Source organism: Cyphomyrmex costatus, unplaced genomic scaffold (assembly GCF_001594065.2).
Source record: "Cyphomyrmex costatus isolate MS0001 unplaced genomic scaffold, Ccosl1.0 scaffold241, whole genome shotgun sequence".
NCBI classification, from domain to species: domain Eukaryota; kingdom Metazoa; phylum Arthropoda; class Insecta; order Hymenoptera; family Formicidae; genus Cyphomyrmex; species Cyphomyrmex costatus.
Genome location: NW_017276489.1, coordinates 30792 through 54030, shown reverse-complemented (window position 1 = coordinate 54030; position 23239 = coordinate 30792). Strand labels below are relative to the sequence as shown.

General features: G+C 35.6%; 2 protein-coding genes across 2 annotated transcripts in view; one reads left to right on the top strand and one right to left on the bottom strand.

Moving 5' to 3' along the window:
• Eip74EF (Ecdysone-induced protein E74) overlaps nucleotides 1-23239 on the top strand; it is a gene marked incomplete at its 3' end in the record, with an annotated part of 64823 nt that overhangs the window by 30041 nt on the left and 11543 nt on the right. The window lies entirely within an intron of this gene.
• The window catches only part of Lsm11 (U6 snRNA-associated Sm-like protein LSm11), a 31595-nt gene that overhangs the window by 4401 nt on the left and 3955 nt on the right, over nucleotides 1-23239 (bottom strand). The window contains exons 3-4 of the mRNA XM_018540344.1: nucleotides 6667-6779; nucleotides 2402-2540 (exon numbers count right to left, since the gene is read on the bottom strand). Coding sequence (XP_018395846.1) covers nucleotides 2402-2540; nucleotides 6667-6779 — 252 coding nt within the window. The remainder of the gene's footprint in view (nucleotides 1-2401; nucleotides 2541-6666; nucleotides 6780-23239) is intronic.

The following is a 23239-nucleotide window of genomic DNA, read 5'->3' as shown; positions in this document are numbered from 1 at the left end:
CATTTGAAACGTATATGTATATTAATAAGAATAACAAGGCCAAACAAATAATACAAGCGAAAAAAATTATCAATAAGTAAGTTAATTTTAAACTGGTAAGATTTTAAACTGGAGTGACTATCGTCGATTACTACATCCCTGACCCGATGATAAATTGTCTCCGTCATTCTGTATCGACAATGTTAGAGGTGATAGGCGAATGGCAAAGCAAACTAAGAGACAAATTCATGAATTTTAAGTTATGTGACACGTCACGCAGGCTATATATATACAATGATTGTGAGTTCCGATATCATAAAAATCGATATATTTGCACGCTTATTTATAATCCATGACTCAAGAAAAGAAATTATTTTATACAAGATATGACATGTTTTACGTTTCCTATTATTATATTAGTATATATTTTGACTTTTTTTTTGGTCAAATAGACAATGATAAGATAAAATTCGCAATTTTTATTAATTATAGTAATTCTCTATAATTACTAACAATTATCAATTTTAATAAATATTTTCTTATCTTGAAAAAATTTACTAGTTTCTCTCTACTCTTCTCATAAAAAAGACTGAAAAATTTAATTTAAAAAAACAAAAACTTTTCAACACATCAAATACATGTTCAGGAAAATGTGAAATATTTATAATGAAAATATCAATAAGTAATAATATTTGAGAATATTAATTTTTTTAAAAGAAATAATATTTATATATTATATTTTTAAATTTATACGAAAGGTGTAAAAGAAAGACTAAGACACTAAATAATCTGTGAATAGCGTGATTTTAACAGTTCTAAATCGAGAGAGAATATTTTGGAAATGTAACCGAATATTTTCGTAATAATCTTCCAAAAGAATTGCATATTATAGTATATAATTTTCCATATATCACATTCATGTTTAGAAATGTTGGAGATTATAAAGCTCGCTTTTTAATGTCCAACTCGATTCTCTCTCTCTCTCTCCCCCCCCCCCCCCCCACACTCACTCACTCACTCATTCACTCATTCATTCTCGTGCCATCATGGCGCTTTGTATCTCTGTGAGACGCAAAAACTCACAAGGAGGCGAGAATAATCGATCGACCACCTCCTTTCCATCACATCTACCTCGACTCTGATACTTTTGTGATTTTTTTGCGCGTTGCACAATGCCATATACATCTACATATTTATATACCAAAAACTATTATTACAGTATCAAGAATCTATAATTGCTAAGAAAGGATGCTGTTTATGAATTTCAATTGTGTAGTTTTGTATCTGCATACTCTTTTCAGATCGTATAAATTTTGAAAATTTTACAGCGCTTATTCTTGTATTATTTGTAAAAAAAATATTAATATGTTTTACATCGAGTAGATTAAAAAAAAATACGAGATTTTTCTCCGTCGTTCTCGTTTAAAAATCTAATTGAAAATTATAATTTATCCATGATTCTCTCACATACGCGACTAAATGATTTATACATATAATAACTAGAACAGATTGTGACTTTATGCCATTTCAGTCTTTGTAACTCTTTTTCAATCAACAATCTTTATGAAATATAAGGTATTCAACACGATTAACATAATAAGAGAAACATAATTAGATTACTACAGTTTATATTTTGTAACAGTTGCATTACAGTTAAATCAATACGATATCGAACAGCAGAAGCTAGAATCAACATTGCATTGTGCATTCGTAACTTATAAATAACAATCTTGATATTAAAGTATTGTTAAAGTAAAATTTGATTGAAATTAAATGATAAAATATCGCTATCTATTTGCATTTACTTAATTCGGAAAATTTTGGTAAAGAAAAATCGATTTTCAATTGTCAGCTAAAGCGCGTCTGGAGTTATAGATCATCTATCTATGCAATACTAATTTCGTAAATAAATAGCATATTCAACCAATTCAATTCATTAACGATTAATTGTTTAGACAATAGTGTTATTATGAAGGAAATAACATAAACTATTTTCTAGAAACTAGCTCTGTGTGCGCGCGCGCGTGTGTGAACTATCTTATATACTTTAATGATTATAACACGTTATATTAATAGAATCTATTATTTCTAAAAAAAATCTAAATCTAAATCTATTATCTCTTTATTTTATTAATATAAAATCTCTATTAATATAACTTATAGAACCGTCGATGACATCCTGCTAGCTCAAAGGTACTAATTCGATAATTTGCAGTTAATGAAGAGTTATATTACAAGAATTATTTCTTTTATATTTACATTTTTATATTCTATTGTATATTTAATATAAAAAAAATTTAAATGATTGAATCGGCCGTTTCAGTACATTAAAAGAAAGCGAATCGTGGTTTATAATAAAATTATATTGCGATGATGACTTTTGATGAATTATAATGTATAGGCTTTAATAAAATAATCATACCGACAGCGGGTGCTTTCCTCTTGACTTTGCGGGACCAGACCTCGAAGCAGTCCTCGAGTGCGAGGTTCCAGAACTTGTCGAAGGCGGCTACGTATGCCTCCACGTGTCCCCTTATGCCGTGCGCGTTCCTGGTGTAGACCTTCGGTACAAAGAATGGACGATTATTCCTTTTAGATCGCGGCGAGTCCTCTCGTGTTCCACGTAAAGACGTGTTCGACGAGAAAAGAGACGGCAATCGGCATTCCCTCTTCACTTTCGATGATCATCACGAACGAGTTGTTTGAGTCGCGTTACCGAAATGTAAAGTAACAAAGTTCGGGCATACATTGTTAATCCTACATCATTCGTGTGGATTGTTTTAACGTAATTATTTGCACGTTTCTGACACTCCAATATAGTATCTCAATTTTCATCAATAAACTTTTTTGTATAATTTACTCGTATATTTTCTGTACAGTTACCATCATATTAGTTAGATTAGAAAAACAATAATAACAAATTCAAGGCTAATAAGAATCAGCGCGGGAGAGAGTGTGCAATATTAATATGTTAACGTACCTAACTCCGCAATTATTCTATGATGTCAATAAAGAAATCATCACGGAGTTATCATTCTATTAATATTTCGCACCCTCTCCCGCGCTGTATCTTATTATAGCCTTGAATTTGTTATTATTATTATTTTAAGAATTCTTAAAATATTCTATTATATCAGATTACAATAATGTAATGTGTTACGTGAAATGAGTCTATGGAAGAGCTAAACCGGATTTTTTATCGTTGAAGTTTCTCGCGAAGAGTGTCTTAACTTTTGTATAGGTAAATCGTCATATGATGCAATTCAGTCAATTTTTTTTCGTCATGTCGCATATGCTGCGCATTCATCGTACTTTTGTACGATTAACAAATTACGTGTAGAAATAACTAAAAGTGACACTAATTACGTTCATAATTACGAATACGATTAGTGTCAGTTTTAATTGTTTCTATTTCATTATTATATCATTATCAGTGCATTTGTAGACTAGAAGGCGTTATTTATTATGAATTCTAATCTCTTTTTTTCTATTTTATTTCATAATTTTGTCTAAAAAAAACTTTTTTTTTTAAGTTCGATCTTTTTCAACCTAAATTGAAGCTCACAAAGCTAGAATTTCGGCATTGCTATCGTATTTGGAGATAATACGTATAAAAGAGAGTGATAATATTCAGCATAATACTACTTTAATAAGACGATAAAATTCATTAAAGACACACACTGCGCCTGGTTGAGGAAGGTCTGTGAGAAAAAACGTTGCTTGCCGCATAAATACGGCTACAAGATAGTGGCCCGATACGCGGAAGTACAGGCAACAAGGCCCCTTTCAATACCTTTCGTGCTGTAGTACAAACATACCGCAACTTGTCGCAATGAGAACTAATTGCAAGCCTCGGACTTGTGTATGTATGTGTCATCGCGAGTCATTGAGTCGCCAGCGATGTCCGCGAATTAGCTAGAATCAATTCTAGGAGTCTGGTATTCGCCGTTTCAAGGTGACAGAACTCACTTAGCCCTTCCGCATGTTTTTTTTTTCTTTTTACATAAATGATGATCTAATGGAGTCATTTTGCCCATTTGCTCGTGAATTAATTCGACACAGCTTATTTTTCTGCAGTTTTCACTTTGATTAAACGACTATATCTAATCAACTAATCATCGATTGCGGATGTGATGAAAATATGGTGTCATTAGAGTTAATCGTTGTTTTGGAATAGAGACAATTTTGCGCGCTTGATGTGTCAGGATTTTCTTGACCGTGGATTCAAGGATTTCATTGATCGAGAGATCGCAGTAATGAGATATCGAGGGCGATTCGGTGGTAAGACATGGATTTAATTAGACCGGAAAATTTCGGAAGTGTTCGAGGCTGCGATATTATAGATACACTCGCAGATCCGAAAACAATTTTGTTGAATCATTAAAATAATTCAGATCTATATTAGCTAAATTTTTAGACGTTTCAGCAAAACTATCTTTTGTGAGGGGCCACTTGAGCGATTTTGTCATTTTAATTCATTTTCTAAAATAAAATAATTCTACGTAATGTTATACACGCAAACAATTAGATGTGTAAATTCACTTTTTCTTCACACCAGTAATATACATGGATAATAAATCTCAGACGTTAGAGCTATCCGATTATTCAATCAACATAATCGAACGTCCCTCGCCATTTTTTTCTGAATGCACTTATATTTGCGACGAGATGAGTTTGAATGACTTGATAATAAAGAAGAAAAAAAATCCGCGTGCTTTCCTCAGCAATTTGAACGGTCGAAGGTCGAGTGATTGATTCGCCAAGATAAAATCTTCTTTCCGGATGCGTTCGAAGGTCGGACAGGAGATTAGGATCTGCCGTCGAGGACGATTTGAAAGACAACGCGAGTTAAGGAACGCGACGACGACGATAGAAGTTAATATTTAATTTAAGCTTGCGGAAGGAGGCTAATCGGAAACTCCATCCTCCTTGTTGAAGATATCCGCATCCGTTCGGTGGAAGCCCAATTAAATCAATTTGATTTTTATTTTTCATTATTCCATCTCATTGTCCTATTATTAGCCGTCCTTAGCGTACGGCGGCAATCATTAAGCGCGCCGCGAGAAATCATCGGATGCGATTAGATAAGTACGATGATGATTTATCAGCGTGCACATCATGCCGTAATTTTACAACTTTCCTCGGTGACGGGCGTTCACTTCCGGATTGATTGTACAATCTCGAAGACGTTGATTCTGTACATATACATATATAATATATTACAAAAGAGGTAAATTTCTCAGATTGTTATCTGTTTACAAAATATTGTTCTTGAAAAATGTTCGGTTTAAAATTACAGCTTTGGCTATAAGTAAGCATCTCCACAAATTGACGTAAACATTCTAACGAAAAATAAATAAACAACTGGCTTTATTGGAAAAATCTTTATATTTATAACAATTTTATTCCTTTTTTGCTTTTACCTTCTTTTGCAAGAAAATGAAATATATTGAGAATGCTTTATATTAATCCTTTGCGAACGGATGTCGAACACTGTTTTATCGTTTTATAGATAGTTTTATCGTTCTATAGATGGTGTCGGTCGAGTTCTGCTTGTTCGATACATCATAGTGTAAAAGTATTGTCTTCGTAAAAGTACTACTGTCTTCATAAAATATTGATCTTATAAGAATCATATTTTTTTTATTGTTTCGCATGTATTGCATTTATGACTTTGGTATTTAATTTTAGGTGAAATGAAATAGCAATTGAAAAACTTTTTAACGTTCCATGGAAATTGGTCAAAACTTTCGGAATCAAAGATTTCGTATGCAATGATCAATAACAGTTTCCGAAGAATTCCAAATTGTACTCGATTGTGTGTACTTTAAGGGATAAATGTTAGGTTAGCAGTGCGACTCTGTGCGGCTCTCATTTTATGTTGAATCGTTTATCGTACGACGACGACATGTCAGGGACGTAAACAGAGGTGGCTAGAGCGCCCGTTGGGTCACCATGGTTACGAGTGTTGACCCGAATGCTTTTCTTTCCTCCCCGATCGTATTTCTTGACGAAGGGTGGGTCTCATCGCCCTTCGAATACCTCCTCGCTAAGGGTTCGTGTGTGTGTGTGTGTGTGTGTGTGTGTGTGTGTGTGTGTGTGTGTGTGTGTGTGTGTGTGTGTGTGTGTCACCCGGTTGTGAAAGTGTGTCAGTCGTGTATGCGTACACGCACAGCGTTAAGGGTTGGATGGATGGAAAAGAAATGACGGAAGGGAAAGAACTGCGGTAAAGAAGGGCGGACTAAGTGCTCTTTTTTAAGACTGCTTCTTTAGCTAGGGTGTAAAGTAAAGGATTAGGAAGGGCGTGTTTTAGTGGGAAATTGTGATGAAAGAAAATATCTGTGTTGAAAATTTGTGTTTAAACATTTTTTGCTAGGAGGGAGGGAGGGAGGGAGGGAGAGAGAGTGAAATAAGCGGAAGATTGATGCAATGAGAGATACGTTAGTAATTTAAGTCTTTGAATATAACAAAATTGAATATAGTTTTGATGAATTTTTACAATGAGAGAGTTAAGTCTTCAATCAATCTCTATATACACAATTTTTAAAATCGAAAAATCTATATAAATTTAAAATCATCTTTATGTTACTTAATGAAAATTCGCTTTTTTTCTTTAAAAAATCGTCTGACAGAATTTTACAAAATATAAAATATTAAATGATTAAAAAAAATTAATTGATGACCTACCCTAATTCGGATTTTATTCTCCATGCATCCATGAAGCATTCCTAATGGGCCGAGGATGTTTTGCATCTTCGAAAGTATATCCTTCCGTTCACGTCTTTTTCTAGACACTGGTTCTGTAAATAGTCAATTTTATTTTTAAATATTAACATCCAAATCATAAAAATCTAAAAAAATGTGTATTATTTAAAATCAATTCAATCACGTATTGATTAAAAGAACTTTTATATTTATGTTTAAATTAAACAACAGTTTGGAAACTTAAAACTTTAGAATTCTGTTAGACTTTAAATTGATTATACCAATTCTGTAAACAAAAAGAAATACATTGAAAAAGATCTATGGTAAAATTTAATAGATTCATAAATATAAGTTGATGATCATAGGTTTCAAATTTCATTGAAAATGATTTATGATCAAAAAGGCAGTTTCTTTAAACTATCGTCGAAATATCGAATTTCGGAATTATTTCATGTTGTCGAATTTAATTATTTATTTGCGTCAAACGATTTTATCATTTGTAAAACAAAAGTAGAAAGTAAGTGTATCGCTTTCGTTGCATGCATAATTCTTATTAACTGTTCGATATTGAATATCACAAATACATATGTATTAATAATGAAGAAAAACGTTTCCACAATAACAGATAATAACTTCATGGAAAGCTATAATAATTTCTATACTACAAAGATACGTTTCGATAATATCTAGATAATATTAGACAATATCTAGAGACTACCTAGTATAAAATATAATTTAAAAAAATTTTGCCTTTTAACTATAGATATTATGAATAATGAGAAGTCATAATAATAATAATAATGAGAAAAATAATAACTATAACGAGACACTATATGTTATACTATAATATTAATTTACTATACACTTGAATGGTATCGGAATATTGGAAGTAATCCCGAGACAGGCAGATTGCGGCGATGGATTTTTATGAGGCGCCGTAACACCGCGCTAATAAGAATTTATGCGGCACTCTCGTGTCTCGCAGACTCGCTCGACAAATCATCGTTCATCCTTACGCGCGAGGAACGGAGAGCTGATAACATCGAGCGCGCGTCGTTCGAACCTCCTGCAGCTTTTGCTCCTTTTTTCCCGCCGGCCGCGGCCGCGCCGCGCCGCGCCGTGGCTATGAGACCTTACGCGGCCGGAAGAGCTTCATTAACCTCCATCGTCGTTCTCGTATACCCCTTACGTGAACTTTTCTTTCCCGTTGAAGTAAATCAATCGGATCTACGATGAAAGCGTAACGCGAAGAAAGAAACCTAAGAAACACATAACTTCGTTTGGCATTCAGTACGTAATTTAGCGTCGTAAACCGAAAGCTATAATTGATTAAGTAAAAGTGTCGAAAAATCGCGTGTTTTAATTTCTTATTGTAAATTACATATCGCTCTTTTTTTTTAAAGGTATAATTAAAAAATTAAATTAGAAAATAGGAAAAACTATTTTTTAACTTGACAGAAAATTATTGACTAATCAGTTATAATAATATCGACAAGAAGAATTCCAAGAAAAATTTTCAACCTTGTGTGATCAAGTATTTTTTTATCATTTTTGTTTCAATCCTTAAAAAAATCATCTTTTTAAATTGTCACGACTTTAATAATTTTTTATAAAGTTAAGTTAGTTCATGTTTAATGATTAATAGAGTGATGTTTATTTCTAACTCATTTATGATAACAATCACTTTTTTGAAAATCACGTTTTTTAAAATAAGAGAACTTCCATATATTATTGAATGCCAGATATTGATGACACACGCTAGAAAAAAAAATTAATTGCTTTTGCTTAATACATTTTTAGGTTTTTGAGTAACAAAAAAAAGATTCGTTTATACCAATTAAACAGTTTAGTTGATATCAGGGATGGGGAAGTAACTCGTTACTTGTAATGAAGTTACAGCGAGAGTTACCTTTTTTCAGTGACTTTTGTAATTCAACTTTGTTACTTTCTATTCATCTGTAATTATAATTTAACTTAGTTACATTTTTTAAGTAACTAGTAACTAATTTAATAGTTACTTTCATAGTTGTTTTATATATTTTAAACTTATTTATCAATTTAGTGTGCGGTAGTGTCCACTTGGCGCTACAAGTGCTTCGAAACATTTAATTAATCAGAAGAAAGAAATTTAATTAAAGCGATCAATGAATTCTTGTACCTGTTTGATCTATATTTTTGAATGTAATGGAATCGGCGAATCAAATGCAAGAGCGCTCAATGAACTTGTGTAGTACTAAATTCACCTGATCACTGAGTCGTTGTTTTTTGAACGCAATCGCGTAATCCATTTTTGCTGGAATTTATTTGCAACTTTTAGCCAAATATAAAAAGAATTTTTTTTTTACAAAAAACATTGTATATGTGTGCTTTCATATTCGCATATGTGTTTATATTACTTTAACGAAAAACGTCTTTGCCAAATAATTTTCTTATCTTTTTGAATAAAATTGTATAACATATAAATGTGAATCAGTCTTTTTTTTAATTGTCCTAGGCTGCATTACTCTGATAACTCCGTGTATCATCCTTGTTTAATATTAAGTAAAAAATAAGGATAAAACGATACACGAAGACAATCGAGTAACGTTTCTGAATGCAGCCTTAATGGTATCGATGTACTACTAGTGAAAATTCCGATGAAAAAAAGTAACTCAAAAGTAACTTAAAACTAATTTAAAGTTTTCCGCAAGTTTTTCAGTAACTGTGACTGTAATGAATTACTTTTCAGAGTCAATAACTTGTAATTAATTACTTTTTGGAAGAGAAAAATTGTAACTGTAATTAATTACTTTTACAAAGTAACTTTCCTATCTTTTCAGTTGATGTATTATAAATAAATATTTTTATTATTTGAAAAATTTGAAAAATTTATTGGACAAAAGCAACTAATTTTTTGTCATATAAACAAAGTATTTGGTTAGTATTAAAAAAACCCATTTTTACTGAAGGCACTAAATTTCTTTTCCTAATGTATCTATAGTTTTTGTTTTTGCTAAATGTCGAGACAGATTATCGGTCATTTTTCAATATTATATTTTTTGATCAATAAACTGAAACAAAGCTTTGAGATAAAATCTGCTTGGGGATATTTTATTCCCGCGATAAAACACCTCCGTATAGATAGGTACAACACTTCTTTGCGAATACGATGACATCGACGAATAAAAAATGATTTTGCATTTCTTTGGAAAGATCTGTTTCCGGATCTCATTCTTTACAGGCGTATAAAGGTATTTTCAGCTTTGCGATTTGCGGATCTCAGGAGAGACTTGAGACACGATAGACTCGGCCCTGGTCGCGCGCGGAAAGAGGAACGCGGAGCCGTGAAGTTACGTAAAGCTATGGAGCTGCGTGGCGCGGCGCGGCGCGGCGAGTGCACTTATTTTCTCCGTGTGCGCGCGCTCGCGCCCGATACTCGTGACTCGCATACGAGCGGTGCAGCAGCGAGCGCGCGCGATGCGTTGAATGGCGTTTAGCAAGAGCTGCAAGCGCACTCGCTCCGCTCGCGCTCGCACGCTCGTTCGCGAGATCGACGGTGCCAATTGGCTTTCTCCGATAACTTTCATCCATCTAAAGGGGCTCACTTGCGGCCGCTCGCTCCGCTTCTTTTCCACCTTTCTTTGTTCCTTTCCGTGTGTACTTTCACTATCGCGCGATCCACTATTGCGCCGAGGCGGCCTAGCCTGGCGATCGAGGACGAGAAGGATCGGCGGCAACACGATCCGCGCGTGATCGTCCCGGTTTCGTGCGCTCACCCGTAATTAAATCGCGGGGGATTGTAGTAGGTACCTTGTATCTTTTCTTAGATATAACAGTTAGGAAGTTGCCTTTTCTAAAATCGAACATACACTGTTAAATTTATAATGTCAAATTATATATGGTACATAATTTGAATTAATTTTCATAATTTTTATAGATCGTCACTACTCCGATCAATGTGTTAATTTAATTAAAAGAGTGGAGATTTTTTTAGTTAAGCTTACGGCACACGTTCTACGGCCATTTTCTCCTTCTGAACTGCTTGCATTTTAGTAAATTACTAGAATAAATTGTATCACGCAGAACATAGAATAATTTATTAAAATACAAACAATCCGATAGGAAAAAATGCATTGTATGTGTGCCATATAGGTACACTTGAAATAACTTAACTCAAGATAACTTTTAAATGTACTTATATCAAAATTTAACTTAAAAAAATTTAGTTTACGAGCATCTACTAAAGTGTATACTTTAATACGGATGTTATTTTAGAATTAATTATAGAAATGAATTGATTTAAATTTTGACATACATGGAAGCTAAAATAACAAAATGTTATTTTTTGAACCCAAGAGATTAGGTTAGGTTAAGTTACCGAATATTTCACAATACTGAGACGAAATTTGAATACTCCGATGCCACTCTATATTATTTTGTACTTATCACACTGTGTGGGTATTGTGAAAAATATCACATAAAAATGCACATATGTACGTGCATATAACACACTTTTAGAAAAAAAACAAACAAGTGGACTAAAACCAGACATTTCTATAAAATTCAAAATTGTTAACACAATTAAGGTTTTTTTAATCAGAACGTTAGACACTAAGAAATACAGCAGTAACAAGCAAATGTAACAAAATGAAAGAAATTTCGAGTATGTCACACTAAAAAAATAATACACGTATACACACTGAATTCGTGTTCTACAAAACGTTTCTCAGAGCACCTTCTAATATCAGAAGAAAAGCATAACTTATAACCTAATGAGAAAAACGCTTGATTTCATTTAATGGATAAATCAGGCTCGTCATGGGGAAAAAATGAATGGGAGGAGCGAGGATACAGAGAGAATCGAGAAAAAAACGCAGATGGAATAAGCGCACTCCGCTCGTCCACCTCCGACCTTCCGGCCGTTTTTCCTCTCGCGAGCTTCTTCGTTCCGATCTTCCTTCATGCACGCGCGTGTGTGTGTGTGTGTGTGTGTGTGCAGGAGTAGCGCAGCCCGAGTGTGCAGCCCGAAGAGCGTTCACGTTTGCGTGAACCGCGTTGCAGGGAACCGTTAGGATCGCAACCGCGCGCGCGGCCGCGAGGGGAGGAACGCGAAACGGTGACTTTATCGTCCCTTCTCTGAGCAGGCAGGGTGAGCCATGGAGGTGTCCGTCGTTCCGTACACCTCGCCTTACACGTTCGTTAACCCCTTAAGGCGGCATGATACTCGGGCTAGCGTATATACAGGGTGTTCGACAATCGACATGTTCGTTAGATATGCGGCTCTATGATTGTTGAGGAAACGACGAAACGATGACTTTGAAAAGATATATCGAAAAGATAACGTTACAATAACGACATAATTGTCATTTTTCAGTTGCTTGTGGAAAAAAGAACGGAAATAAGGAAAAAAGAAGAAGAAAAAAATACCTTTAAAAAATCACAGCTTTTATTTCTTTATAAATTAATAATAAAATTTTTTTATGATTTAAAACATTGTTTTCTAAGTTGTGTCGTTGTAACAAATGAGCGATATATTAGATCACATCGATGCGTTTGAAACCAAAAGATATGGAGAAAATATAAAGGTTTTAGAAGTGCAAATGAATAATGGAAGTTTTATTTTTTAGTTTAAATAGATATTGCTTTATCTCTTTTTCATAATTATCAATATGCTAATTCCAGTATTAATGTTTTCTAAATTTGTCAAATTGTTCGTTTGATTCTTGTTAAAAAACAAGACTCAATTTATTCGCTTTCTTGTCGTGAAACTAACTATAGCTTCTTGTCGTAGAATTGAAACCTTGATGCATAATTCGATGTGACTTCAATATTATTGCGATTTCATCATCGTAAAACATGAAGTATATGATTCTTGTAAATATTATTTTGAGATGAGGAAGGACAGCAGTAAAATGCGCATTACATGTTTTGATCACATTATTTAAAGGTTTTAATATATGTATATATTGAAATTTGAAGACCATAATATTCGTCGCGAATTGTCGTGGAGTGAAAAGTATCGCGAGGTCATTAGATGCTTAGATTATACGTATGAACACATTAGCTTTATATTCATCATAATATCGATTTTGAAAGAAGACCTTCGAACGTATTATTTTTTAAAGACAAAGGTCTTCCACTTTCAAGATCGTTATTATAATTTATGCAAACTTTGCGTAAAAAGCTTCGTTATCATAATAAACGGACGTTATTCTTCAAGTGTAATCGTTATGAAATATCAACGATTATTATTTTGACTTTAATAATTTGCAACAAATATTAACGAAATACTTCCTATTTGTATTTAACATTACGATACTTCGAAAAGACATGTTTGTTGTCAACATATAAATTGCATAAATATATTCGATACATTGTTTTAGCAATCCTTTTCGTAGTTTGTAATCACAATATGCAATTCATCTAAGCGATAAGTTTATAGAATTATGAAAACTAGAAAAGAAAGTTAAAAGAATTAAAAAAACTAGCAACATTTGAAATTCCTCATTGACCTAGGGGTACTAAGAAAGTTAAAAATTTATTCATTCTTCAGATTTTTCAATGTATCTATGATATACATGTGTGTGTGCGATCACATATCATTTCAGCTGACGTTATTTGTTATCATTTTGACGATAAATAATGTCTTATTTGCTAGAATATTTACGAAAAATGTTGCATATTAAATGCTTTAAAAATTAATTGAAAAGATAAAAGATTGACGTATAAAATATTTTCTGTTGCTTTAGTATACATATATATATATATGTATATAATGCGGTATAAGCAATATGATAAATGTTAATAAAATTTAAGAATATTTCTAACAGTGAAGAATTTATACTTCTGAGAAGTATTTCAGTTATGAAACATCAATGAAGCATAAGAGTGAGTTTTGATGATCTTATAATTATAATTTAAATTCCGTGAAAGTTTTTTTGTGAAGTATTAAAAGTATTTCTATTAACGAAATCTTCTGTTAAAAGTTTTGTTAACACGCAACGCCAGTTCATCATCAAATTCCTTATCGAGATAAATGAACGATAGATTTTAGAAAATAAGTTGGAATTACGATAAATGGATAACTTTTACGTTCATTTTATTTCAAGAAGAGTTTGATAAAATTCCAATTATCAATATAAGATGTATTCGATGTTGAAACTTAAAAATTATACGAACAAAAAATTAGTTTCTGCACATCAGAAATAGATATCGATTTAATGCACAGCTTTTCTCATTTATTTATATCGAGTACGTTAGGAGAAATTCTCTCTCTTTCTCTCTTAGCGATCAAAGAACGCTCGAGATTTTCCGGCCTCCCGAGCGTTCGACCGCGTGTTGCGCGACGCTCGCAAAAAGGGCCCGCTAACATCTGTACGGCGGCGCGGCGGCATGTCTCGCGTGTTGTTCACCTGCGAAAATGTTGACGCGGATGCGTGCGAAGGAGCAGTTCGGTATCAAGCCCGAATTCGAGGAGTCCGCGCGCGGGTCGCAGGTGAGTGTACGACGGCCCTCGTAGAATGTTTGCGGGCGCGGAACGGGTGGGGCCCTCTCTCCTTCTATGTGTATACACTGTTGAGAACGAAATATCGCGGGATGCGAGGTGAGGGACCAGGGCGAGTTAAGCAGAGTTCGCGAGTAGAGCGCGGTTTGTACTCGCGGATGATCCCCAGGTTGAGTCGCGCTGGGTTCAATGTCCTGTCGGGCAGCGCACCCGAGAGCCGAGGCAGGCAGGCGAGCAGCCACCAGACCTCTCCACTACACGTACACGGCCGCGCACACGTTTCCGCGAGATCGCACACGGCCGCGCGCTCCGCGCCGTTGCGTACGCCGCGCGCAAATATACAAGGTGTCCCGTACCTACCGATAGGTATTTTCAATCTCAGCAAGAAAAATACAAAGAAAAATACAAGCTCTTCCGACATCTCGAATATCCTAACTTTGTGTCCTATTTCAATTATAAATTGTATAAAAGAGAAAATAAAAGATTTTATATATAGAGTTGAACTTCGCAAAGCGGAATTACATGTGACGAAGAAATCTCGTCGTTTACTTCATTTTCTTTTCTGGAGATTCGAATTCGAGACTCTATTATCCCCAACTGTTTTGTGCTCGGAGTCGCGAAGATGTATAGAAACGTGAGATTCAATTGATGACAAAGAATACAAATTTATCTATTTTGTTTCGAGAGAAAGTGCCTGATTTCTAAGGCACATTGTATACTCGAACGCGGACCAAGTGCGCTGCTCGGTTCGCCGCAGTTTGCTTTACGCGAACTAGTCGTAGGTACTGTTACTTCTGCGACGAAGCCCTTCGGTTCCCTTTCCCTCCTCTATGCCTCCCGTCTACACGATGTTTCTTTCCTTGCAGATCCTCACGGCCAAGGAAGTCACCGACGCGACGACGGTCACGCGATTATTCGGAACTCGTTTTCGGAAGACGATTACGACAGTTTGGCGAGATTTGGCTTTTTTTTATCTTCAAAAGGTGGCAGATTGAGAGAAAAAAAAAAGAAATAAAACACAATAATTTTCGAATATCCGATATTTTGTGAATCTCTTCATACTTTGGCAAAATAAAGTCATTTTATAAAAATATAGTTTATTAATAAAAATAAAAAATCGGAAGCATAAACAACTCAAAATGTACTACATGACGATATAGAAAATTCATTAAAAAATCTATCTTTTTTAATGTATTTTTAGAAAATCTTGTCATTATACGGTTTTAAGAATTTATGGTAGAAAGTATAATGCTTAAATTTTTTTGAATTTTTAATCAATTTTTTTGTACTAATTAACTATATAAAATTGACCTTTTAAATTGTAAAAAAACTTTTTTACAATTTTGAGTTAAAAGTATATGTACTTAATAATGTATCTTATTATTTATTTGGAAGAGTATTTCTCTTTCGATCACGATATTAAAAATTCAAGCGATTTGTTTAAATTTGCAAGAAATTTTTTTTCGACTTCGTCGTAAATCTCGGAAAGAGGAGGCTCTGAATTTTACTCTGTGCTCTGAACGTTTGAAGTAATTGAACGGATCAAGTAATAAAGTACTCGATGACGAGAGACCACGTTTGGAAGGCGAGTTAGTCGAGATTCCAGCGGCGAATCTTTCCCGGCCTTTCTCGACCGAAGAAAGGAGAAATCACTCTTACCCTGAGAAGGTCGGATGGAGCGCGTGAACGCGAGTAAATGCGGGGAAAAATCTTCGACGGCGCGCGGCGCAACGACTTATCGATTCTCGATCTCCGGATGTCGATCGAGTACGGGAGTGATTTGAAAATTGTATCTCTAATCTTTGTTAAGTATGTCGAATGACGATATATGCTCGCAAGAACGTTGTGACATGTGCTTTGTCAAAGGACGCACTTTGCCCTAATTGACGAGTATCTTGTTTACCGGTTCCATTAAGCCGGCTTTATGCGGTTCAGTAAACCGTAATTATCGCGCGAACTCGATCCTTAGATGCTAAGAGCGGAACCGTCAAGAGTGCATAGCCTTACATTCGTAAATAATTTCGGCCGAACATCTATCGATTTTAACGGCTTTCCTGATGACTTGCCAAATTACGATATTTTTGCCGTCGTATTTTTAGCACAAATATAACAAAAATGTGATATAAATACGAAGTATAATTCAAAACTGGATTTTATAATATTTTAACTCTCCGTCTGTAATCTAAGTTTTTTTGTCCTGCTCAAAATTTTACTGTTTCAGGTTTTCAAAAAATTTCAAAAAAATTCACGGTTATTTTTTCGTTTCCGTTACATTACGAAATAAACTATAAGATTTTAGGAATAGGGAAATTAAACATCGCCTTTCTTTATTTCGGAGAAATTTGAAAGTGTGTGAAATTATACTAAAAAAGACACGGATTGTAGACGCACACGCGCGGAAAAGAAGATTTTGCTCAAGTATCTAAAAATTTAGATACAGATCTGAAAATAATTTGGTTAGATTATTAAAATAATTACGTAACAATCGCAAGCATGATTAAGTAATATGCAAAATTTTGATATTTTAGCAACCAGTTTGAGCACCCTACAATAGTGTAGTATGATTTTAATAGTTTAATATATACATAAAAATTATTTTCAGACCTATATATTTAGCTAAATTTTTAAATAATTAAGCAAAATCATATTTTCCGTGCAGGATTAACTATCGTGATATATATCGTACGAAATTAGACAGTTAAACAAAAACAAAGCACCTTATATGATCAATTTTTCACAAGAAGAGTATAAGTGGTCGTCAGGGTTTATGTGTAAAATATAATATAATCTATATCTACAATGTAAACTATGTTTTACGTGTCATCTGTGTAAATAATCTATGGATTATTAAGGTTTGTGTTCTTTGTCGTTGCATTCTAGACTGCCGTAGAAAGCTTTTCTATCTTTCATATATAATATTTTTATTTATTACCTAATACTATAAAAGAGTCAGATGTCAATTATAAAACTTAATTACTTTTTTCTATATTGTGTTATTCAATTTAAATAATTTACATATCTTACATTCCTTGTGTATTGTCAAAATTAAAAAGATTCACGTAAAATTAACATAAATAATACGTAAAAATTCCACATATAAATATAATCTTGAAATATACGACACAACTCTCTGGTCGAGACATACAGTTTGAAATCTCTCGATCAGTCAGATCCTAAAGTTTTAGAATGTTATTCGTTTAAAAAAATCATAACAGTAAAAATTCAAAAAGATTCAATGACGTATTAGATGTACAAATTAATTCTCGGTCCTTTTTGATCAACTTTGACATTTATTTATAAAAACATGAATACAAACTCAATCTTGAAAGTAATCTCCCTCGCTATCTATACATTTTTTCCATCTCTCATGTAATTGTCGGATTCCATATCGGAAAAATGATGGTGGCTTTGAATTAATGAATTCATCGAGGCTCTTTTCGACCTCTTGATCTGACTTAAATCAAGAATCAGTTAGGTGATATTGTTCGAAATAGGTGATAATCCGAAGGGGCTAAATCTGGAAAATATGCCGCATGAGGGAGAATTTCCCAGCCTAAATCGAAGATGGTTTCCATAGTGTTTTTTGCTGTACGGGGCCAGGCGTTATCCTGCAGCAGCTGTATCACCTTTCTTTTTCCACTGCCAGTAAATGACCTTTTTTCTTCAAGAGCGTCATTTACACGAATCAATTGTTATTGATAGAGCTCAGCAGTCACAAGTAACAATTTTGTGCAAAAAATTCTTTTTCTTGAACCTAGAGAGCAAAGAGAGAGAGAGCAGTATCGTGGCATCTGCTTTTGTTTTTGGGAGTGAGCTCATGAGGGCATCATCGGGATTCCTTGCGAATCCTCCCCAGCTGTTTTAGGCGATAGGAACGTCTTACTGGGTTATTTGCAAGTTCTAATTGCGTTTGGCAAGAATTCAAAATTTCCTCCAACTCCACGTCTTTCACCTTTTTTTGATTGACCAGGGCGTTCATGATCCTCAAGGTCAAAATTTCCCTCTTGGAACTGTTGGAACCATTTTATATACGTACTGTACGATACATTCTTGCCAAAAGCGAATAAATCATTTCTTTTACCTCAACCGCGTTTTTTTAAGTTGAAACGTAAAAAGAAGGTAATGCCTCAAATGTTGCTTTTTGAACGACATCGTGTTTACTGCTGATCTTTCAGGTTATGTTTACAGAAGGATCAAGTATTGTACCTCATTTTAAAGCCAAAAGAAGGCACTTCAAAATGACTACAGAGGGGGGGGGGGGGGGGGGGGGGGGAGTTTAACTTAAACGGGTTCTGAGGTCGCTGAAAGGTAGGGGCCGAGAATGAATTTGTACGTCTAATAAAACAAAATAAGTATAAGTATTCAGATTATATCGAATTTGCTCACTTTCTTCCGAGACCGATATTGAGATCTGAGGATATGAAAAAACTGATCGCGGTATTGCAGATTTTAAAAAAACGAGAGCGCCGCTGTCGATTCGGCGTACTCGATAGTCATCTGTTACGTTACGTTGGGATAGGTCAGCACGGAGGCGGTGGCGGCGGCGGCGGTAGATATGTTGTGTATGTATGTACATACACGAACACGGTGCCGAGAAATTGGATCGTCCATTCTACCGGGTGGCGCGTGGAGCAGGGACTTAGGCAGCCCGGGTTCTGATCGTATCGCACGAATGCGGAAACCGGAAGAATCGAAGCGGACTCCCCGAAGCTTGATGAGCCGAGACCGCGCGTTCACGCCGCAGGAGTTTGTAGGAACTTACGAGGAAATGAAAAAAGAGAGTACGAAGAGCGGGAGGGGAATGCATGGAGAGTAATATGTAGGAAAAACGCGTGCGCTCGCGTAGCACGGCGCGGCGTCGCGCCGCGACGCGCGTAAATGTTGCGCAATGCCGCGCGAGAGAATCGCGGAGAAAACATCGACGAGAATTCCGTTACTCGAGGCGAACGGCGGCCGTCGTCGTTGCTTTGCGTCGTGTTTGTGCCACGAGCGAGAGTATGTGACGTGCATATGTGTGTATTACTTGTATATACATATGTATACGTCTTCGCGACCGAGGCTGCCGTTAGAGAGCGAAATTCGCTTCCGGAGCTGAGATACCTAGAAGCGTCTGCTTTTCTCTTCAGCGTCATCGTTGTCGTCTTCTCGTCGTTTTGACGTTTCGCCCATGTCGCAAGCATATGTGTGTCACATTGTGATAGGTCGGGAGGTCGAGCGCGAACGAAAAAAAAATATATATATACATACAGGGTGGGGCAATTATTTTGTCCACCTTGAATGTCTCGGCTATTTTTAGAGATATGAAAATATTATAAATACTAAAGTTGTACGGTATCAAGAGGACCATAATGTATGTTGGTTATAATTTTTTTAGGTGAAGGCGCTTCGGAGATTTTAAGGTCACCTCCATTTTTTTAAATAGTATGCTGTACTTTTTTAGCCTTAGTGTAATAGCGGATGTTTAGCAGACGATTTCAATGACCTGTAATAAAAGGTCATTCGTAATTAAATAAAGAATTCTTTTTATTAATATTATTTATCGATGAAGCAAGCATTAATTATGGTCTTATAATTGAATATGTATTATAGCCGGATGAGAATCCACACTGATCAAGAGAAGTTGATCATCAACGACAATGATCGGTAAATATATGGTGCGATATCATAAGCGACAAATTAATTGGACCATATTTCACCAAAAAAATACTTACTAGCATAAAATATGATAACTTTATACGCAATGATCTTGGAATTTTATTAAAAAATGTACAATTGAATATTAGATAAGTAATGTAGTATCAACGTGATAGACGCCCCGCACATTATGAACGTAGAGTAAGAGCTATACTTAATGAAATTTTCCTAATTGGTGAATAGGACGCAGCTGATTCCGTGGTTAGCTCGTTCACCCGACATAACATCGTTTGACTTTTTTTTTTATAGGAAACATTAAAAAACATTGTATACTAGGAAATACCGACCACTGGAAAATAGGAACCAACGAATTATTGCAGCATGTGCAACAATCAGTCCGGAAATGTTAAAAAGTGTACGTGCTTTAGGAATTCAAATATGTAGTGTTGCATTGATGTAAACGGATATCATTTCGAGCACTTGTAACGTAAGAATCATTGTTTTACTTCTTTATTTAATGACGAATAACCTTTTACTGTAGTAAAAATAGTATAGTCGTTGAAATCGTCTAAACACCCACAATTACACTAAGGTTAAAAGAATACATAATACCATTTAAAAAAATGGAGGTGACTTTGAAATCTCCGGAGCACCTCCACCTAAAAAAATTATAACCAGCATATATTATGGCCCTCTTAATACCGTACAACTTTTGTAATTACAATATTTTCATATCTCTAAAAATAGCATAAATATTCAAGGTAGACAAAATTATTATCCCACCCTGTATATAGAAAATGGTCTATTTGAGACCCTCTTTCAGAATTTCGCGGATGGACGCGAATACACAGCTTGTGTGAGGACTGGGATGCTGATTTCCGCGAATTTTAGTTCCGCGGATTAAAGATGTTTCACAGAATGTTTCTATATATATTCTATGATTTCTAAAGTTTCATATTCTTTCTTTCTTTTCTCCTCTTTTTTTTATTAGTGTTTAATTTTGAAAAAAAAAAAAACCAAAAAGAAAAAATTTTTTTCGACATTTCTTTAAGCAAGAAAAACCGATACTTCTGTTAATATGATACAGTGTTAACATACAACAAGAGTTTTATTTTTCAAAAGAATTTTAAATAATGAATTGCTGGCGAAAAAATTTAAGACGATAGAAAATGAGATTCTTGAATGTTGAAAGTATAGAAAACAATAGAGATCTGTAAAGAAAATTGATTAGTAAGACTTAAATTAATACACACACCACACGCGCGTGCGCACAAGCACAGTATCGAAATTAGCGTTTATAATGAATCGAGAAACATTCCTGATTACATACGAGCATTGCTCGCATCGGCCGGTCGCGTTCTCGTGGCCAGCGTGTCCACAATTGGGAAAAATCGTGATTCCGTCGGAACGTGTTCGAGGGCCGAAGCCGGCTTGGAGAGGTTCGCTGTAGCGAGGTCGTTGTCCGGGCGCAACAAGTGCGCTCAAGACTCTCTCGCTCTCACTCCTGTCTTTCTCTTTCTGGACGCGTTCGCGATCGCGATCGGCTTCGATAACGCCGCGCGACTTTCGACGACGCGACGCGGTGCGGCCGCCGATCGCGAAGCGTCGACCTCCGAAATACGTTCGAGAGACACGCGCTTCGCGTCGCGTCGCGGCGCTCTCGCTCACTCACTCACACGCTCGCTTGTGCACGGATTTAGAGACGGCCGGTAACGAGAGCGCCGGAAGCCAAACGACCTTTTTGAGGTTGCGCCGCCGTGGCGCGCGTAGTGACGCTCAAGTGTGATCAAGTATCGATCTTTTACGTATCAGTAAGAGGATTTAAGAATAATAATTATAGACTTCCTGCAGCGAGAGAGACCTGTACATGTATATGAATTAATAAAATGTACAAATTGAAATATTGAACAGATTTGTATAAAGTATTAGAAACATCATAATCATTCTTTGAATCTTTTGACGAATTGCTCTATTTGAAAAATCAATAGGCATTATTATCCATTTAACTTATTACACTACTTTAATACATAGTATATATTTTGGGGACTGGAGGGCGTAGAAGAACGCTGTAAAACCGGATATATAGGTGTTCCATGATTAGAGTGATATTGCAACATCTAAGAGCTATTTCTCTATATACTTAATCTTCGAATTCTCGAGAAAGCTGCGGATCTCACGAGTTATTATTTTTCAAAAGAATTAAAAATAACAAGTTCGGGCGAAAGAATTAAAGAAGAATTAAAGAGAGTTGTCAATATTCGGGCAATCTCAAGTGGTATTATCAGTACGCGGGCGCGTCCCTTAGTATAGTAGACGCGACGCGGAGCCTCGGGTTGAGCGCAAGAGGTCGACGTCCGGGCGCGCAACAAGTGCCGCACTACGTACACAGATCGCTATCCCCTCCCCGCACACTTACACTGCCTCGTACGACCACCGCGGCGCGGCGGTTCGCCTCTCCGCCCCCTTGAGGGAGGCATCATCCCGCTCTCTGTCGTTCGGTTCCTTTGCTTCTCTTTGCGCCACCTCGGCTCCGGTGAAGGAAGGAAGAGGGACGGAGTGAGACACGAGTGGATGGATTTTAGAGGAAGGAAGACGAAGGGAAATGCGTGACCGCGTGCTCCACCACGCATCGTCGTCGGTAAATATAAAACTCCACTGGGTCAGGGATCCGTGATTTATCGGCTGCCTCGTGTAATTGGCCGCCGGCCAATAGATATATACCTCTCCCTCCCCTGCGTTGCGAGAGAGCATCACTCACGTCTAGCACTCGCCTCTTCCTCTTCACTTCCCTCTAGTTTTCGAACACGCGGCTATACCTATTCCTACGCGATGAACTCGATCACCGATTAGATTCTTTCATCTGGAATCGGGTCTGACTTGTTTAGAATACCAACCAAGTTGCCTTACTTTGCGTGTAAATCGAAGAGCGTACGCGACAGTACTTTACGAGGCAAGTTCACAGCAATTAAGAATAAAAATAGCGGGTTTTTTTTCCTTTCATTTTTCCGATCTTTTCAATTTGAACCCTCATACCGCCACGATGTCTCAAGATTTTGCAACTGCACGCTATTGACCATTGAGAATCTAACGTTTACTTGCTTTCTTTCTCAATGCATTAAAAGTCACAATAGAAATCTGAGATCTGAGATTCTTTTTAGCTAAACTTTTGGTTCACCTTTTCTCCTTTTTCAAGTTAAAGAGAAAAGTTGAATCGTGCAAGAAGTTACAGTTCAAAAGAATAAGTCTCTAGTTTTTTTTTTACGGAGTAAGACAGATGAGTAAAAATTTGATTTTTTTACTAAACGAATTTCAAATTTCTTCGAAAGAATTATCTCAAAATGTCCCGAAAAAAATGTCTTATGTTATAAAGATGATTCACGAACATTGCGTTTTCTGCTTTTTCTTCTTTCATTCTTCTGATTTTCTAAGTATTACTGT